This window comes from Vanacampus margaritifer, chromosome 2 (genome assembly GCF_051991255.1).
Source record: "Vanacampus margaritifer isolate UIUO_Vmar chromosome 2, RoL_Vmar_1.0, whole genome shotgun sequence".
Lineage (NCBI taxonomy): Eukaryota > Metazoa > Chordata > Actinopteri > Syngnathiformes > Syngnathidae > Vanacampus > Vanacampus margaritifer.
In genome coordinates this window covers 14369240-14388870 of record NC_135433.1, presented here as the reverse complement: position 1 = coordinate 14388870, position 19631 = coordinate 14369240, and the positions used below count along the sequence as shown (strand labels likewise).

At 41.1% G+C, this 19631-nt stretch overlaps 1 protein-coding gene across 1 annotated transcript in view; it reads left to right on the top strand.

Annotated features, from left to right (window-relative positions):
* Positions 1-19378, top strand: part of ngfra (nerve growth factor receptor a (TNFR superfamily, member 16)) — a 38868-nt gene extending 19490 nt beyond the window's left edge. Inside the window, exons 4-6 of the mRNA XM_077559874.1 lie at positions 44-287; positions 2409-2635; positions 14269-19378. Coding sequence (XP_077416000.1) covers positions 44-287; positions 2409-2635; positions 14269-14321 — 524 coding nt within the window. The 3' untranslated portion in view covers positions 14322-19378. The remainder of the gene's footprint in view (positions 1-43; positions 288-2408; positions 2636-14268) is intronic.
* Positions 19379-19631: the final 253 nt, after the last annotated feature.

Sequence of the window (19631 nt, the reverse complement as noted above, 5' to 3'; positions counted from 1 at the left end):
TCCCTTGCCGTGCCTTGCCTTGATGCGCTCTTCCCTCTCTCAGATCCCCTGCTGCCCACCTACTTCCCGTCTGTCTCCTACGAGACGGACCCGACGTCGCCCGCCTTCACCAACTACTTCCTCCCCGATGGTTCGGAGGGCCCAGGGCTCGATGGAGAAACGACCACGCCCGGCGCCGGTTCGCCGCGCTTCCTGGGCCATGGCCTTAACGAGAACCTCATCCCCATCTACTGCTCCATCCTGGCTGCCGTGGTGGTGGGTCTGGTGGCGTACATCGCCTTTAAGAGGTCGGTTGTACCCAAGAAAAACACAGATAAAAAAATAAAATAATACACAATGAAAATGCATTAGAGTGGATACGATTTCAAAACAAGGTTTGAAATTTTGGATTTAAGCCTCGATTAGGGTTTAAAGCAATTAGGGGCCTTAGATTTTCAAATTTGTGTTTTAAGTCAGGTTTAAGGTTAAACAAAGTTTAGGGTTTGAAGCCAGGGTTGGATTTTCAGTTAAAGTTTCAAGCTACGGCTACAAATAACACCGAAAACTGAAAACTAAGAATGAATGTGTGCCATAAAAGAAGAGAAAATGGAGGTTTGAGGGTGACTAATGCATCGGGCTGGAGGCTCTGACCTACTAACACTAACAACCTTTTCAGAAGAAAAACAACAAAAACACTCAGCGCAAAATACATTATAGGGGTCACACATGCACACACACACGGGCACACACATCCACAGGCCCTTTACACACATTGATTATTTGAAAAGTGCCAACCAGGGAAACTCAAGTGCCGCTTTTATGAGGCTAGGGCGGGGATAGGGGACACACACATACAGTAAATGTTTAAATTATCACATTAACCCAGAACCACACACACAGGTTTGTCCCCCCCCCCCCCTCAGTGTAAACAATCCAAAGCAAAAACAAATGGCTTCAGGCATAGCCTGTATAACATGACCATCGAATGTAAACAACATAATTGTTGCTGTAATAACAATCAGCGCAGAATGTCCTGTTTTATGGCAGAATAAGAAAACATAGTGAGGGAAAATTGTCATGGTTGTCTTGGCGACGATAACTACAGGAAGCAGGTATGTAAACAGATCGTTACCAGGTTGTGACTTTTGCAGACTTTAATCAGAAATATACTGGGGAACTTTGGTTCCTGAATGAAAAGTTGGTTTCTGACCAAAATATTGCTGCCGGGCTGGCCTCATCTGGACCCTTTCAACAATGGCCGGGCGTGCATGGCGGCTTGGTTTCAAGCTGGAACAGATGTATTACTTTTCTCTTTTTTTTAATAGGAAAAATTGCTTTGATTTGCAATGAACAGTCATGGAATGAATTAAAATTTGTGAACCAAGGTTTCACTGTAGTCTGATTAAGGTTTGAAAGTAGGGTTTGGAGAATGGATCAGGGTTTCATGCGAGAGTAAATTTTTCAAGATATCTTTTAAAATTAAAGTTTGAAACCAGGTTAGTCTTTTAAACTAAGGTTCGGTTTTCAAAATATTTTTTGAGGCCAATGTTAGTTTCAAGTAAGCCTGGGGTTAGGGTTTCTAAGGACGCACTCACTCTAGGGCCAATGTACCGTGCCCAAGCACGCTTGCTGCTAAAATCCGGATTCAATAGGTAGTGTGAGCGTAATCTATCTGCGCCTGGGTATGATCTGGATCCCCAGTTAAGGGCCCAGGCACGGTTTGGTTAGAGTAATGTGAGTGTGGGCTGGAGGGGGGACAGGGGAGGGGGGGCAATCAGGCTTCAGTACGGTACGGAAGAAATGGCCCTAGTGTGAGTGCGCCCAAAGAAGGGTTGGGTTTTCAAGTACGGTTTCAAGATAGGGTTATGGTTTTAAAACATGTTTAAGGCTTTAAATTAGGGTTAGGTTTTTAAAGTAAGGTCTCAAGCCAGGATTGGACTTCCAAAATAGATAGTATTAGAATGTTAAGGTTTTAAAGGTTTGATTTTCAATTTAGGGTCATGATCTTAAAATAGGTTAAGGGTATGGTCCAAAGGATTTGTTTTAGATGTTTCTGGGCCGAGACTCAATATTTTCCTCAGTGGCATATGCAAATCCTACTGTGCGAACACGCCTTCCTGATTGGTTGGCTAGTTTCACGCTCGTTCCTGGTTTGCTGTTTCTTCGAGCCACGGAGGCAGGCTATTATCAGTGGCATATGCAAATTTCGCTGTGTGAACGCTTGCTCCTGATTGGTGGACTGTTTGCACGGACGTGTTTGCAGTTTGAGTCCTGGGGTAAAGGCTCCAAACGGGTTGCGATTTAAAATTGTGATTTCAAGCTGGTCTTAGGGTGTTAAACTAGGGCTAGCGTTTGAAATGATGGTTTTAAGACAAGTTTCGTTTTCAAAACTACGGTCAAGGTTGAGTGACTGCCTCTGCTGTCCACAGGTGGAACAGCTGCAAGCAGAACAAGCAGGCGGCTAACAATCGCGCTGCTGCGGCAGCCGCGGCGTCAACGGCGACAAACAACCAGACGGTGACGCCGGAGGGAGAGAAGCTTCACAGTGACAGCGGAATCTCTGTGGACAGTCAAAGTCTCCAGGAACAGCAGCAGCAGCAGGCGCAGGCCGACGTACAGCCTCGGCCACCGCGGTCACGCACACAGGAACAGATAGGTGAGTCCATGTGTGTTTGTCTGTCAATCTTTTCCGTTCTACCATCTAAAAAAAATAATAAGCATCCAACACAATACCACTAACTGACTGACCAACAATCCAACCAGCTGTACATCCAACATAGCATCCATCCATCCATCCATCCATCCTACCTGGTTGCTTGATTGGTTGAGTGGTAGGATGACAGATGGATGGCAGATGAATGATAACCAACCACCCCATTTATACAACCAACCGTCCAGCATCTGCAGTATCCATCCATCCATCCGACTTTCCTTTCATCATCCAACCAACATCCATCATCCATCTATCCATCCATCCATTCATTCATCATCCATCCATCCACCTGACTTCCCTTTCATCATCCAACCAACATCCATCATCCATCCTACCTGGTTGCTTGATTTGTTGAGTGGTAGGATGACAGATGGATGGAAGATGAATGATAACCAACCACCCCATTTATACAACCAACCGTCCATCATCTGCAGTATCCATCCATCCATCCATCCGACTTTCCTTTCATCATCCAACCAACATCCATCATCCATCTATCCATCCATCCATTCATTCATCCATCCAACAATTATCCATCCATCATCCATCAATTATCCATCCAACTTCCCTTTCATCATCCATCCATCCATCCATCCATCCCTCTGACAGATTGACGGCAGATGAATGATAACCAACCATCCATTATCTGCAGTATCCATCCATCCATCCGACTTTCCTTTCATCATCCAACCAACATCCATCATCCATCTATCCATCCATCCATTCATTCATCCATCCAACAATTATCCATTCATCATCCATTCATCCATCCATCCATCCATCCATCCAACAATTATCTATCCATCATCCATCAATTATCTATCCAACTTTCCTTTCATCATCCATTCATCCATCCATCAATTATCCATCCATCATCCATCCATCCGCCCATCTGACTTCCCTTTCATCATCCAACCAACATCCATCTATCCAACCAACCACTCATCCATCCATCATCTGTTTTCAGCTGCCTTACTTAGATACATGAAGGCGAAATAGGTAAAAAACCTTGATCCAACCAACCATCCACATAGCCATCCAACGTATATTTATTCTACATCCATCTAAGCAGCTATAACCGTACAACATCTATACATTCAAGCCTCTGATATGTAGCCATCTTTCACACCAAAATGTTGGATCTATCCAATCATTAACCATCCATGCATTATTTTTTCATCCAATCATCCCTCCTGTCAACTATCATCCAACCATTCAACATCCATCCATTCAACCAAGCATCAATCCTACCATCTAAGATCCACCTAGCCATCAACTACACCTACATCCAAACCCATTCAACCCCTATTTATCCATCTATCCGCCTTTCAACACCCAACCAACCAGCCCACCCTGGAGGTACAGCTCTGCTCTGCTGTGATTGGTCAGTTTTGAAGGCGTGACTTAGCTTTGAAAATTGCTCAGTGAATTAATTGTGCTGGTTGGTTGTGGTTGATAGTGACAACTATGTATTTGGTGTGCGTCAGGTCAAATGTAGGACACAGATGTGTAAGCTTGAGCGCATTCAGAGTCTCGTTTAAATTTTAAATTCATTCAATATGTATGCGGAGGCTCTCTGCCAAGAAAGGTGCTTCTATTTAATGGAATCGAGGCGCGCCAACCCCCATTATGCCATACGCCACACCGACCGACCCCCTTTATACCACACCCACATCAACCCTTCACTGGTGACTCATGCAGGGAAAAACCCCTCAGCATGCATACAAGTTCAACCAAACATGTTTTCATCGTGGAGGAATATGATATTTACACTGAGCATATTTGTTTGACCACCTTTTTAAGCAATGATTAAGGTCTCAAGACAGGATTTCGTATTTAAGCAAAGGTTATGATTTCCAATTAGGGGTTCTAGACTAGGTGAGGGTGCCAAACAAGGGGTAAGGTTTCAAGCAAAGTTTAGGGTTCAAGACTGGTGTTGGGTTTCAAGTTACAGTTTCAAGCCAGAATGAGTGTTTCAAACAAAGGTGAAGGTTTTAAATTAAGGGATTCAAGTTATAGGGTTAAAGTAGGGCAGGGTTAAAGGTTTCAAGTAGAATGTTAAATTAGGGAATTCAGGGCCTCAAACTAGGTTTTCAAGTCAGGCTAAGTGTTTCAAATTTAAGTTTAAAGTAAAATTTTGGGTTTTAAATTACAGTTTCAAGTCAGGAATAAGGCATCAAATATGGGTTTCAAGACATACCTCAGATTTAAGACACACTGTAACTAATTGACTGTAGAATTGACAGGAAATAAGTGGCAAAAAAGTTACCATCTTATTTTTGTATTTTTTTTTACATGTGCTTACAGTATATAAATTACAGTTACTTAGTGTATTGAGCAATTCACTGTAATTTAGTTTACAACTGTTTCTTGTATTCTATGTAATTTACAGGAATTTACTGGCAATTAAAGTTGTACATAATACAGTATGTCATTGTAAAATCCATTTTTTAAAACCGTTTATTCCTCAAATAGGTTGCTGGAGCCTATCCCAGCTAGCTTTGGGCAGTAGGCGGGGTACACCCTGAACTGGCTGCCAGCCAATCACAGGGCACACAGAGGCAAACAACCATCCACACTCACAATCACACCTTGGGACAGCTTAGAGTGCTCAATTAATCTGCCATGCATGTCTTTGGAATGTGGGAGGAAACCGGAGTACCCGGAAAAAAACCCACATAGGCACGGGGAGAACATGCAAACTCCACTCTGGAAGCCCGAAGCCCGGGCTCGATCTCACGCACTAGGAGGCGGATGGGCTAACCAGTCATCCACCGTGCCGACCTTGTTGTAAAATCAATTCTTGTTCTGCACCCGAGTGCATAAATGAATATTAGCTGTCATTTGCAATGTGAAGACGATGCAGGCTGCCCTTGCGCTAAAATATTGTTCTTGTCTTTGCTCCAGTGACAATACACGGTCTGCGATTTGCTTCTTCTGTAGAGATACTCGCCAAAATCCAACAATCTTTACAGTATTTACCTGTAATCCACATATATATGTGCCAAAACATAGTTGCTGTAAAATATACAGTATTATACAGCAAATTACTGTACTTTGTTTTTACCCAAACTGCCCTTTGTTTTACCCACAATGCATTGCTGTATACAGTTAAATACTGTCAAATTAAAAAACAAGAAAAAGCTCTAGTTTGTTTTTTTACTGTAGATTTTACAGAAATGTGTTACAGTGCAGAGTTAGGGTTATAAATGCCAGCTTTGGTTGTGGTTTTCAATTTTGAGTCTTACAACCTGGTTAGGGTTTTAAAGATTTCAAACCAGGACTAGGGTTTCAATTGTGGCTTTTTAAAGCCAGCCACGGAGTTTTATCTACGGTTTAAAGGCTGGGATAGGGTTTAAATTTTGGGGTTCAAATTCACATTTACAACATGGTTATGGTTTCACGACACATTTATGGATTCAAATTATGATTCAAGCCAGGATTAGGGTTTTAAATTGGGATTTCAATTAGCTTTCAATTTGGGTAAGGATTTCATATCAGAGTTAGGGTTTCAACTCAGTGCTGTGGGTATAAAACTATAGGGTTAGTGTTTCAAATGAACATTTTAAACAAGAATTAGGGTTGAGGTTTCAAGCCATGGGCAGGGTTTTAAGTAAGGGCTTCAAGATATAGAATTAAGATTGAAAGTTAAGATTTGAAGACAAGCATACAGTATACAATGAAAGTTCCTATCATAATGTTTACTCTGAGGTCTGTTCCTATTATTTGGACTTGTGAGCATGTGTTATTCAGTCATGAGAGAATCGTCCACCCCAGCACGCCAGCTCACCTTTGTAATGGCTTCCACTGGCATTATTGCCAATTAGCACGTGCTAAACACTAAACTGACGAAACTGCGATGCGTAGCAGCGGCGTTCTGTCATAGCTCTCAGCCGCTAATGAGGCAAGAGGCTCCACGGGATATAGCTGTCGAGATAATGCTAATACCGTATTCATTACACAGTGGTGCAAAAACTGTATCTGGAAAAATTGGAAATAAGTTAGGTTACTTGTAAATTGCAGTACCAACTGTATTAAATAGCATATTCATTAGACTACATATCACAATCATTAAAAGGAAAGAAAAAAAAAAGAGCAAACTACAAATAACCTGCCTTCAAACTCTAATGCAAAACACTAACAAGACTTTAAACCAGACATGGGCAAACCCCGGCCCGTGGGCCAAATACGGCCCGTTATGCGTTTCAATCCGGCCCGCCGAACTTATCCAAAAAGGCTAGAAAAAAAATCTAAATCTACCCCCCCCAGCTCAGTGGCCGAGTGGTTAGAGTGTCCGCCCTGAGACTGGGAGGTCGTGGGTTCAATTCCCGGCCGGGTCATACCAAAGACTATAAAAATGGGATCGATTGCCACTCTGCTTGACACTCAGCATTAAAGGTTGGAATTGGGAGGTTAGATCACCACATGATTCCCGAGTAGGGTTAGGGTTAGGGTTAGGTTTTGGCATAAGGGTTAACTCCCGGGTATTTCCCGCCTCATCAAATTGACTGGACGGTTGCCGAAATACCAGGGGCAAGGCACTGGCCGGCGCTCGTCATTACAACACTGATGTGCTTCTGTCTCTCACCATTGTTTAATAAAAATCTGAATCATAAAAAATATTAAAAATAAAAAATAAAAATTGAAATACCAAAAATGTGTCTAATCTTTATTAAGGGTTAGGGTTAAGGTTAGGGTTAAGGTTAGGGTTAGGGTTGAGGTTAGGGTTAAGGTTAGGGATAGGGTTAAGAATAGGGTTAAGGTCAGGGTTAAGGTTAGGGTTAAGGTTAGGGTTAGGGATAGGGTTAAGGTTAGGGTTAAGGTTAGGGTTAGGGTTAAGGTTAAGGTTAGGGTTAGGGTTAAGGTTAAGGTTAGGGTTAGGGTTAGGGATAGGGTTAAGGGTTAGGGTTAGGGTTGAGGTTAGGGTTAGGGATAGGGTTAAGGTCAGGGTTAAGGTTAGGGTTAGGGATAGGGTTAAGGTTAGGGATAGGGATAGGGTTAGGGATAGGGTTAAGGTTAGGGTTAAGGTTAGAGTAGGGTTAGAATAGGGTTAGGGTTAGGGTTAGCCCTGGGTCAAAAATGGGTGGGCCAGAGAAAATATGCAAAAAAAAAAATTCCCTTCACGTCCCTAATAGTGCTTTACCGCGGGTACCAAGGACAGCGATTAAGTTGCCGCTCTTAACACACACTTTTTGTGGCGTTATTTCGCTTCTTTAATTACGAGGGCGCAGAAAATAAAATCGCTGGCGCGGTCTCACGTAAAGTGAAGGACTGCTGTGAGTGACGGGTGCAGCTGGAGAGCGCGTTCTCCAGCTGTAGCAGTACGAGCAGTGGATGACTGGTGTTGGGATCCACTTCCCTCAGACTCCTGTGCAGATTATGTTTTACATCAGAGTCACTGCTGTGTAACTTCTACACACCCGGAAAATATGATCAGTGGGTCGGGGTCTCACTGATAAGCTCGTTTATGCACAGAAAGCGGACAGAAAGATACGCAGGGCACATTCATAACAACGTTTGCAATTTATTAAAATAAACGGGAGGATGGCAGTAAGCTCAACTCAAGATAAATGATTCATAAAATACAATTCTTCCTGGATTTGGACATTTACAGCAGGAGACGGCACGGTTTTTTGTTGAACACAATGTCCTGATAGTCCAGAGAATCGGTCAATTCTTTTTTGAAAGAAAGCAGGGACAAAGAGTTCAGTCTATCAGTCAACATTGTGGCACTGTTGCGTGTTTTGATCCTTTTGACAGCTGAAGATAGTCTTTCTACATGTTGTCATGGGTGAGGTGAGGAGCGCGCATGCAGGAGACTGTTGATATTGGTGAATACATCCCCGGGGCGTGCGTCGAGCACTTCTATGAGCGTTTCCTCGTTGGCTTTTGGCTTCTTTTTGAGCTGCTGCACAAACACCGTGTGCTATGCGTCCCCCACGGAGATGGAAAAGTGGTCAGAGACGGATTGGATGTACGCGCTTTGTCCTCAGCGCGTGACAGGCAGCAGCGGCTATCATGCAGCCGCATGTGTCACACGTACTGTGGGCCCGGGTTCAAAATGGGTGGGCCAATGGAAAAAAATTCTTTAACTTTACGCCTTGAATTGAAATCTATTAATAATAGATGCAGTTACCCGGTTTGACAGATCACAGTGTATGTGCTATTATAATCTATTTACATTTCTCCTCCCACTTTGCCAAATAGTGTGTAAATGCCGCATCTTGCATATTCATTGAAGCAAACGTACTACCTGGATTCGGGCTATTTTATAATAATCATAATTATAATAATAATACATTTCATTTAAAAACAGCACCTTTCAGAACACCCAAGGTCACTTTACAAAGCATAAAAACACAGCAAAAGTTGAGCTAAAACAATAAAAATGAAGCTATTGGAAAAGCTGTTTTAAATATGTGGATTTTGCACATTTGAAAAACGCAGTCCTAAGTGCACACTATAAGTAAATTGGGTTGTACATTTATCTGTGTGTTTTTACTGTGCTATAAGGTCCAAATGCTCCTGGTCCGGCCCATCTGTCAAAATTTCAAACCCATTGTGGCCCGCAAGTCAAAAAGTTTGCCCACCCCTGCTTTAAACACTACTTTGAAATTCCAACCCATGTTTGAAATCCTAACTTGAAACCCCAATTTGAAACCCTATCTCAGTCTTTAAACTTCGCAATTACTATTTTTGCGTGAGCGAACGAGCATCTCGGCGAGCGATGGCGTCTTGGCAGTTGGTGTGAAACCCAAACTCAATGCCCTAACCCAAACATGAAAACTCTACCCCTGTCTTGAAACCCTACTTTGTAGTAATTACTATTTTTATTCATCTATTTTTTATAATACTGCAAAAATAAAATCACAGTTTAAGTAAGTACTGTATAGCAGAACAATAACGTAATTGAGCAAAAAGTTGTCTTATTGAAAAAACAACCACTATGAATGAATAGCTCTCTAACAGTGTCACTCCAAAATAATAAACTAGTTTTTGTAATTTCGTTTCACAGCTCCTCAATTAATAGCTGTCATTTAGAGTTTGCAGGTGTACCTAATATTGTGTTCTGCGAGTGTACAGTCACACACACAAACGATGACTCACTCTCTGTGCTTGCTGCTTTTGTTGTGCTGCACTTTGCTGCTTTTTTCCCCTCCTCTCTACTGGCTTCCGATCAAAGACAAAATCTTACATTTTAACTCTAACATTGAAAGCAAAATGTTGTCAAATAACTCACTGATTAAATAAAAATAAAATAGAAAGTATATATCCATGACAGGTGTGAAGTGCAATCATATCACAATGAGAGAGTATGCCAGAAAGACAAACACATGATGTAGTACTTTAATTATGCACCGCAATTATAATAGGCAAGTGTATTGTTTCCTCTTAGCATGAAAGCCTCACTTTTATTGTCAGCCGGCAAGCTCTGTTGTGAGGGGGGTGGGGTGGGGGGCAACCAGTGCGTAACAAAAGCTTCTCTTTGATTGAGCCACTCAGAGGTGGATTGCATTGATCGTCAGGATGGTGCAGCTAGCAGCTAGTTGGACTGTTGCTGTTATTATTGCTTGGGCTTGCCAAGTGCCTCTCTTGCAATGGCTTTGCTTCTTTGTCATTCTTATTATTCTCAGGCCAAATTTATATAAGACTGAAGTCAGGTTTACACAGCAATGTGAAATTTGGTGAGTGAGTCTTATTATGACACACAAAAAGCGATCTAGCACAATTCTCAAACATTTTTACACCAGAAAAATAGTTAGCTCGCCAAGTAGCACGATGAAGACGAGGTAGTCGTTTCCAAAAAAGTATATTTAATAGAGTAACACGTTCAGATACTTATTTGAGTCACGAGTACTGCTAGTGGGTCCTTTCCCATCTCGAGAAGCCAAACCAGAGAAGAGGAAAATTTAGCACTGAAAGGACAAATTAAAGGTTATTTTGGGTGTTATGGGGGTCCTTTAAATGTGAACTCATTAGCACCCTAAAACCCGTTTCACTTAGTAATTTGGCGGTCATGTCTATCATGAGTAGATCCACAAAAAAAAAAGTCTCAAGTCCATTTCCAGGGGTCCTCCAAAGACAAACGTCTCCTAGAGATTTTGTCCAATTGCTACCAAATTTGAACCCCAAATACCAGAGGGAGATTTACTAATTGTAAATCATTTGACTTTATGTCATTGCTCGTAGGTGAAACATGGAGGCAAAGTTAGCTGATTCTCCGTTAAAACACAAAATCAATGTAGATTCAGAACCCTGAAGCCTTCGGCACTTAGCAACAGGAAATTTGGTAGGCATGTCTATCAGAAGCAGGCTCTCAACACTAGTCAGGTTTCTATCCAAATGTTTTGAAATTTTTATGCAAATTTGGTGAAAATGCGCAAAACGGACATGTATTTCCATCCGCTCTTGTTTTGCGAATATGCGCCGCGAGATGACGTTGTTGTGACGGAACTTTGGGACAATAAGGAGTTCCAGGCGGGAATGTTGGTTTTGACGGACGGAACGGAAGTAGTTTGTCTTGTTGGCTTCCCTCCGGCATGTAAGTGAAGTGTGTCGTTACATTGAGAGCTGATATTAACAAAGCCATCTAAAATTGCATTCATGATTTTTTTCTATAATTAATTATAAAAAGAATTGGATTTCTTCATCTCCCCAAGCATATCTTACTTTATCATTCGCCATTTATTGTGACGTGTGTGTGACGTAGTATCGGTCAAAACGTGCGACGCATATCCGGTCTTGTAGTCGCTTAATCGCAAAACCTGCTTCCATCGCAAAAATGCGCGTTTTCCTTGTTTTCGATACGCTTCAAAAACCACCTCCTCCAAGCGTAAAAACTTTTTTGCGAATTTTGAGCCTTTTTTAAAATTTAATCTCTGGCGTTTCCATATAGTTTCCTTTTCGCAATTCTTGATAATTCGAATAAAAATAGGTGGATGGAACCCACCTAATGTCTCAAAAAAGCCTTGCCCAAAAAGACAAATGGCTGCCATCTTAGTTTGAAGCATCAGTAACTCATTACTTGAAGATCCACCTCTGTACAAGTTTTGCTGAGCAACAGCACTTTGGTTGATCATGAGTACGTAAACCCACACAAAGTCCCCCAGTCAGACCAAAAAAAATAAAAATAAAAATAAACATACAGTACAGGAAGTCTGCCATTTTGTGGGAAACTGATATTTGAGAGTGACTATCCCTTTACAAGTAAACTCATGCTCGAGATGTTGTCCAATTGCTAGCAAATTTGTACCCCATATGCTAAACAGATGGACGGCGCTAATTTGCGAGGAACTTGTGTGTTTTCCTCATTGCATGTGGGACGAGCATGTCTGCAAATTTTGATGACTCACAATAAGACACAAAACTTTTTTCCCCTCGTTCCTGTCTGTGTGAAAGATACCGACAGGGAATGGCTAAGGGCGAATGCCGCTTGCAAATTTCACAGCTTCCGAGGTAGCATTCGAGCATTAAGACACAAGAGAATCACAAGAAAACACCAGTAAATGGTCTTTTATGCTGTTAATCCTTCAAGAACCCAATGCAAGACTCCAGTATAATCATCGGTGAGGATGAATGAATGACAATGTACGTGTGAAGCAGACAAAAGCAGCCTCCACACATTATAGTTTTTGCGTCTCTTCTTTAGCAAAAGCGAGCATTGATAAAGAACGCCTCTGCATTCCTCAGGCGTTTCCATGGCACTGGCACTGGTGGCAAAGCAGGTTAAGAGGTTTGTGGGAAAAAGCAGCTTTGGAAGCCCATCCTTGTTCGGCTAATGATGCCACTTGATCATGTTTGAATAGAGCCCGTGAAAACACAGTGCCCCCTTGGGGAAAGACAGTTTACATAACAAAGGAACCCAAGGTCACGCAAATATGACACAAGTAATAAATACCGAGAAAATTGTTGTAATATTTCTTAGCTGCTAATATTATGGTAAAAAAAATCCTATTAGGAAAAGGAAGACAAAAACAGTCATATTTTTAGACAAAATACCGTAACTAGAACAATCGTACATAGGGCAAAGGCTAACAAGGGAGCAGTGTCTTACGAATGGTTAGCTTGTAAATGTAGAAAATCTCATTATATCTTAAAATAATCCACAATATGAGTACGAACGTTAAGGGACAGCAACGTGAAAAATCAACTTTTTGGAGCTTTAGCCATAAAATGCTAATTCCTCACCAAAACCATCACCGAAGTGGCGTTTTCCTCCATTCGCCCCTCTATGAGAAATTCTAGGTCATTCTGCTCTCAAAGCACCAGCCCCTCCCAACCTGAGAAAACGAGCTGTTGGAACTTTTTTACGTCTTTAGGTGCGGCCCCACCCCATGCACAGGCCTCTAAACGCACTTTCTATGAGACCTCCATGGGTTAGTGGCAAAAGTAGCCTTTATCAGGAAACATTCTTTCCAAATCAATTCAAAGCAATCAATTAATCCTTCACATTTGCAATGCCGTCTTAAAATCCCAGAAAGGCTTCTGGCTGACACTTGTTTAAACCACAAGTTGAACCTAACTGAAAACATGTGATAGTGGTTAGCGCTAGTCACGCACCGAATATTCGGCCACCGAAAAATTTCGGCCGAATTAAAATTAAAGCCGAAAGAATGTGGCCCAAATTGGTTGTGACGTAAGCAAAAAACCGCTGCAAGCAAGCGTCTGTTTGAATTAAACAGCGGACGCGGGGGTGAGTGTCCGCCATTTTCTTCTCGCTGGCTTTTCACCGTGTGAGTTTGCATCGGTCGGTCGCAGCAGCTCCCCGGGGTCATTGTGCACACCAGAGGAGAGGGGCGTTGGTTGGTGTACAACATTTAAGTGGGTCGAAAAAAGACAGAACTGCCGTGTACTGTAGTACAGGTGAGCCACTCTTTCTCCCGTAGCGCCTTCCCTTTTTTTTTTTTTTTTTTATAAGAGCCCCTCGAACGCTTCCACTTTTTCACCGGCATCCCGGTGGCCGTGCTAAATACTTTAGCTAATGCTAGCACTATTCCTATCAACAGTTTTAAACACGAAAACACTTACCGTTATCTCTGGGTGGCGGCAGACCTGTACAGGACGCTGCGTGTGACTTTGCAGTCCGTTCCCGAAGTCGATTGGCTGGTGCGAACAAATGTATCTATTTATTTTTAAACATTGGTGAATATGTGAATGTGCCGATTTTAAGTGCGCCACACCTTGTCCGGCTGCACACATCTGTCCCCGCCTGTGCGAACAACATTGACTATAAGGTGAAATCGCCAGAAAATGCTCAACCCTCGTTTGCCGTTTAATGTACCATTCAAAACTTAAGCAATAACGTAGTCGTGATACTTCTTTTTAACCTCATACTTCTTGTTCCCTGTAATTTTTTCGGCCATGTAAAAACATAATCAAAAAAGCTCTGAGTGAAGGATCACAGTATCGTAACTCAAATCACAACGGCAGTTTGACAAATATTGAAACTGCAGTGACAGTAAGCCGTGAAAAAGGTTTTAGTGGGTATGAAAAAGGCACAAAGCATCTGATTAAAAAAATTAGTGACATGTCATGCTAGCTCAAGTTTGACATTTTCTCCTGTCTCTTCCCTGCAGTGGTGAGGGTGGACGGCAGTCCCGAGCCTGTCACACCTCCTCCTGAAGTCTGAGGAAGAAGAAGAGGAGGAAGACCATTAAAGTGGTGCTCCTTCATTCAAGAAAGCAACAGGGGGCCCCACATGGACTTGGAATTGGCCCCCAAGACTTGCCGTGGACGGGCCTCTTCTTGACATCCCTGCATGCGGAGTCTCATATAGAACCACGTGCCTGGACTCTTAGCGTATCAACTTATGTAGATAAAGAAAAAGTGCATCTTAGCAATTATCCCACAAGCTCATTTTCCCGACTAACTCCATTTTTCCTGTCCACTACGCAAGGAATTAGCCTTAGTTGAAACCCACCGGTGCCTGGAAGGTTCGACTCATGCATCTACCTTCAGATTTTTGGACTCACATCAGACTCGCTTTCTGTTTTCGCAAGCATCCTGTTGTCGTGGTGACAGAACCACTTCTGCGAAACCTCCTGCAGGGGTCCAGTTTCATTTTTTTCCAGTAACGCTGACTCAGCAGGCTCTGTTTTTGCCGACCCGACACATTGTGAGTGAAGCCTAAGGACGTGTTATGACGTAAGCAAAGACCCTGAAGGCAGCATCTTGCTTTAAATTGAGTGGACTCGTGGAAGGTGAATATGATGTGTTCAAGGACTTCATTTGACCTTTGATTATTAAACTTTTTGAAATTGTGCACAGGTACGGTTATAGGTACAAAACAAGTTTAGCGTTAAGATACAAATCCCAGCCTCGGATTTCAGCTTTCACACATCTATTGCCCTGCGTCTGATTCTATAACAAAAGATGGAACATTTGAGAAAAAGCCTTCAACCCCGCATTCCGTGTTGGTGCTTTTCACACAGAACAAAAATGCGGCGAGAAGGCTAAAAAGTCACCAAACTGCTCCCGTTTTTCCGCTATTCCCCTTCACACAGAGCCTCCGCACAGAGAACATTTGGTAGAAAATCTGTCTTTAACGGGCAGTGCGAAAGACCTCACAAGCCAGTTTGAGCTAATTCGAAACAGAGTCATGATTTGTACCATTTATGTTTGATTGACAGGGAAGAGGCGTTTAACCTGTGGCGGTCGTCGTCAACAATGCGGGTGTCCATTAGTGAGACGTGGTTACAGGCAAGGTAGCAATTACCACTCGGTTGCGCCATCCTTCACCCACTCGTCAGGTGTGTGTGTGTGTGTGTCTATGACATTCTCAATGTCTTATCCACACGAGCAGCTGCTGACATTTACTGTATGGATGCACTGATATGAAAGCACTTCACAGGCAACCTTTTATCACTTTAATGTCGAGCCCCTTCAATCACATATATAAATACCTTTTAAAGATCAAAGACTAAAATTGCACCATTAAAGATAAAGCATTACGAATATTTTTTTTTCTTGGTACTGTAATACCTTTTATAGTCTCAGTAATGTATGTTCAATGCGTTTTAAGCTGGTGGTGCACAGGTACTGTTATTGGGGAGACAGGAGTCATTACTTTACTGACGCCAAATAAATTGCCATTATGAGCGCTTAAAGGGGAAGTCAATCAAAAATAATAATTCTTGACAATAATATGTTATATGTGACCTCACTAGTCTAAAAATGACATTCTAATTAGTATTACGTTTGTGGAATTTGAGTTAAGGAGCATAATCAAGCAGTTTTGATTAATTTCAGGGGGCGGCCATTTTGCCATTTGCTGTTGACTGACGATGACATCACTGTTGCTCAGGGCTCAGGTAACAACCAATCACAGCTCAGATTCAGAAAACAGGTGAGCTGTGATTGAGACCTCAGCAACTGTGATGTCATCTTCAGTCGACAGCATGGATTTTGGGTTAACTCATATTCCACAAATGTAATATTAATCAGAATGTGATGTTTCGACTAGTGAGGTCACATAAAACATATTATTGTCATGAAATGTTTAAGGTTGACTTCCACGTTAACTCATTCACTGCCATTGACGGTTATAAACGTCAAAAATCATTTTAACTATTCCTATTAGTTTAAACATTTTTTTCTACTTTTGTTAACAAGAGTATGAAAACCTAGAATAGTTTTATTGTACATTTAGAACAGATATAAAATTTGTGCTTAATTGTGAGTTAACTATTGTTGTCATGCGATTAATTACAATAAAAAGTTTTAATCGCCTGACGTCCCTAATTTTCAATAATCATCTCGTCAAGCGATTATATTTTTTAATTTAATTAATCGCATGACATCACTAGTTAACTCACGACTAACTCTTTGACTGCCAAAAACGTTAAATAACGTTAAGTAAAATCCTATGGAGGAGTGCCAAAGACGTTAAAAGACGTTTTTTTTCAAAACAGAGGTGAAACTAACCATTTTCTATTGTTGATTACTGAAAAACGGAATAAGGTAGAAACAAACTTTTTGTTCTGATGAAAGATGAGAGTCCAATCTTTCATTTGGTAGTATGTGTGTTTCCATAGTCCAAACACATAATTTTCTATGGACCTTGAAAGATCAGTCAAAAATGCTTAAATCGGCTGGCACCCACGGCATCCCTTTTCTGAAAACGTCTGGCAGTCAAAGAGTTAATCACAAATTTTATATCTGTTCTAAATGTACAATATTTGTTTCTAGGTTTTTATACTCTTGTTAGCAAAAGTGGAAAAAAATGTGATAACTAATAGAAATAGTTCAAATTAATTTTTGACGTTTATAGCCGTCAATGGCAGTGAATGAGTTAAGCATACTCAAAAACTGTAATGCAAGCGGGTTGATCCTGGTTAAAATTTACATTTGAATCTACAGCATCTGCCAGACTGTTTTGAAAATTCAGCCCCGGAAGCCATTTTATTTTAGCAAAATTAACATCTAGTATCCATGTCTATCACGAGTACACCCACAAAAAAAGGATCAAGGAAATTTTTTGTCACCAAGAATTTTGAACACGTTCAAAATGAAATTATTTAGAGAACGTTTAGAGAACATTGCGACCGTGAAATCAACATTAATTTGCATCGCAAATGTCCACCCCTCAGTGGGATACGGACTTTAGCGCCTGTTCTCATTCATCTCACTCATACAGTTCTCCAAATACGATATAAGCGAGTTTGTTTCAAGATGCTTATTCGTCACTCCTAGTTTAAAGTTACTGTAAAACTGACAAAATAAACAAAAAAAATTAACATTCTATGTTCCAACCATATAATTTCATCTAACAAAAGTATACTAGCTTAATGCTAAGTTGTTACTTATAAACCCACAACAACAACTCGACAACTCAACAACTTGAACATACTGTACACAGAGCAGCAACACATAGAAACAGAGCATACAACAATATTCGCAATCGAATATAAATATTGCTCTGTGGGAGCAATGACTTCTGGAGCTCAGTTTGGGACCTTCTCTGCCTCGGCTTCTTGCTCTTATTTACGATGCATCTCATCCAATGCTGCCTGGCGTCTTGCAGCAAACGCAGTACTACATCCAGGGAGTGCAATTTTAAATTCATACTTGCCTGTATACTGTAAAACAAATAAAAAGTGATCCCTTAAAAAGCTGCGATAGGTTAGCCAAAGATAACTTAATTAATTAATAAGTTTGTTAGTTAATTGTAATTAGTAATATCCAATCTACCCAGCACTACTGGTGCGATTGAGCTCGGAATAGTGAGCTAACGCAGAAGAATGAGTCATGAAATGGCCGCCCACATCCCCATACAATTAACCTTCTGCTCCGTTATTTCTTACATGAACTTGTGATTCATGCATGGCTGTGGTCAAGTCGGAGGCTAACAAGCAGCGGCCACGGACATGCGCACACGCACGCACGCACGAGGCGAGGATATGAATCACACTCCTGTCGAGAGCCAGCGTGGGCGTGATTCATCCGCATCCTTGTGTGGCATTCAAGCAGAAGCTGTTACAGTGTTGAGTGGAAAGTCCAACTTTGCTGCCAACAGCTTCAAAATAAAACCTAATCTCTCTGTGGCTGCTTGTGGAGTAAAAATGTGAACCCTAATAGAAATGGCAGCAGTAGGCAAATTAATAAAATCTTGTAAGATGTCATTATTATTCTGTACGGCAAAAGATAACCTACATCATCCCATTTGACTTTTTCAACATAAAACCTGGATTCAAGAGAAATCACAATTTGGAAAAGAAAACTTTTTAGACTGGTACCAAATTAAAGGTCTTCACATTTTGCCTCCCCATCTGAAAAATTTAAAAACTCTCCGGCATCAACTCTTTTTGTCAACAAATTTGTACATGTTCTCCCTAAAGCAAATTTCACGTATTTTTGCTAAGAAACAAACAAACGTAAAAATAATAAGATGTGTTCAGAAAAGTCTTGATATGGAACGGAAAGCACCAAACATTGCAATTTGTTAAGGAAAATGCCCAAAACGATAAAAAACTTTTTTTTATCCAGATCTGCAGCCAAATTCTTATATTCACACAGCTCTGTGGAATGCAGTAGTAAAGATTTTATGTAATCCTGCTCACAAACACCACAAAAAACAGTTACCTGCCACCAAAACAAACAAACCAAATCTTTATTTGAATAAGCATCAATGTAATTTGAAAAGGAAAACAAACATCCGCACCAGGATTTTACATCCACAAAATTTCACAATAATCTCAAAATCCGGTTACAGTTCATCGCTAATGCTACCAGATGGCATTTTACAGTGCATTAAAATTGTGATTGTTTACCACTGATGCTTTTCACGTCTTTGTGTTAGACTTTTTTTTTTGTTCAATTGTTTTTGAAGCACTTATTAGACTATCGCACTCAAAGAGTCGCACCGCAGTGCCTGCGAGCTTTGTCTTTTTTTTTTTTTTTGTAGTTTGTGTTCCTCTTTTTTGCTGAATGTGCATTTTGTTTACAAATAGAACATGTCATGTGACTCTTCACTGTGATTGTCTCTCATAGTACAGTATTATAATTATTAATGACCACAAAGGGATATTTGTCACTGTACTGACACACTAATAATGTACAATGCTTTGTGTAAATGTGAATTTCTTAGAGTTGATATAAAATAAAATGAAAAAACAACAACAAATGTATAAAGTGTGCTCATGAAATCTGAGATCTAGAATAAATAAAAAAGCAGAGGTTCTTGCATAATGAGTCTGCTGTGTTTTTGTCGAAAGTGAAAAGTCAAGGCCAACAACGGGATGAAAACGCCATACAAGCATTTTTCGCCCGTCTCGGCTTTTTGGGATAATTCCCACAACCCCCGAGAGAGTCCGACGGGCCAAACCACAGTTCAAACGCCAAACACGTGTTTAAAGGCCCAAAATATTAGAAACAGCTCTCAGTACAACGCAATGGTGCTCATTAAATGCTGCAGAGGTTCTTAGTGTGGTGGAAAAAGTTG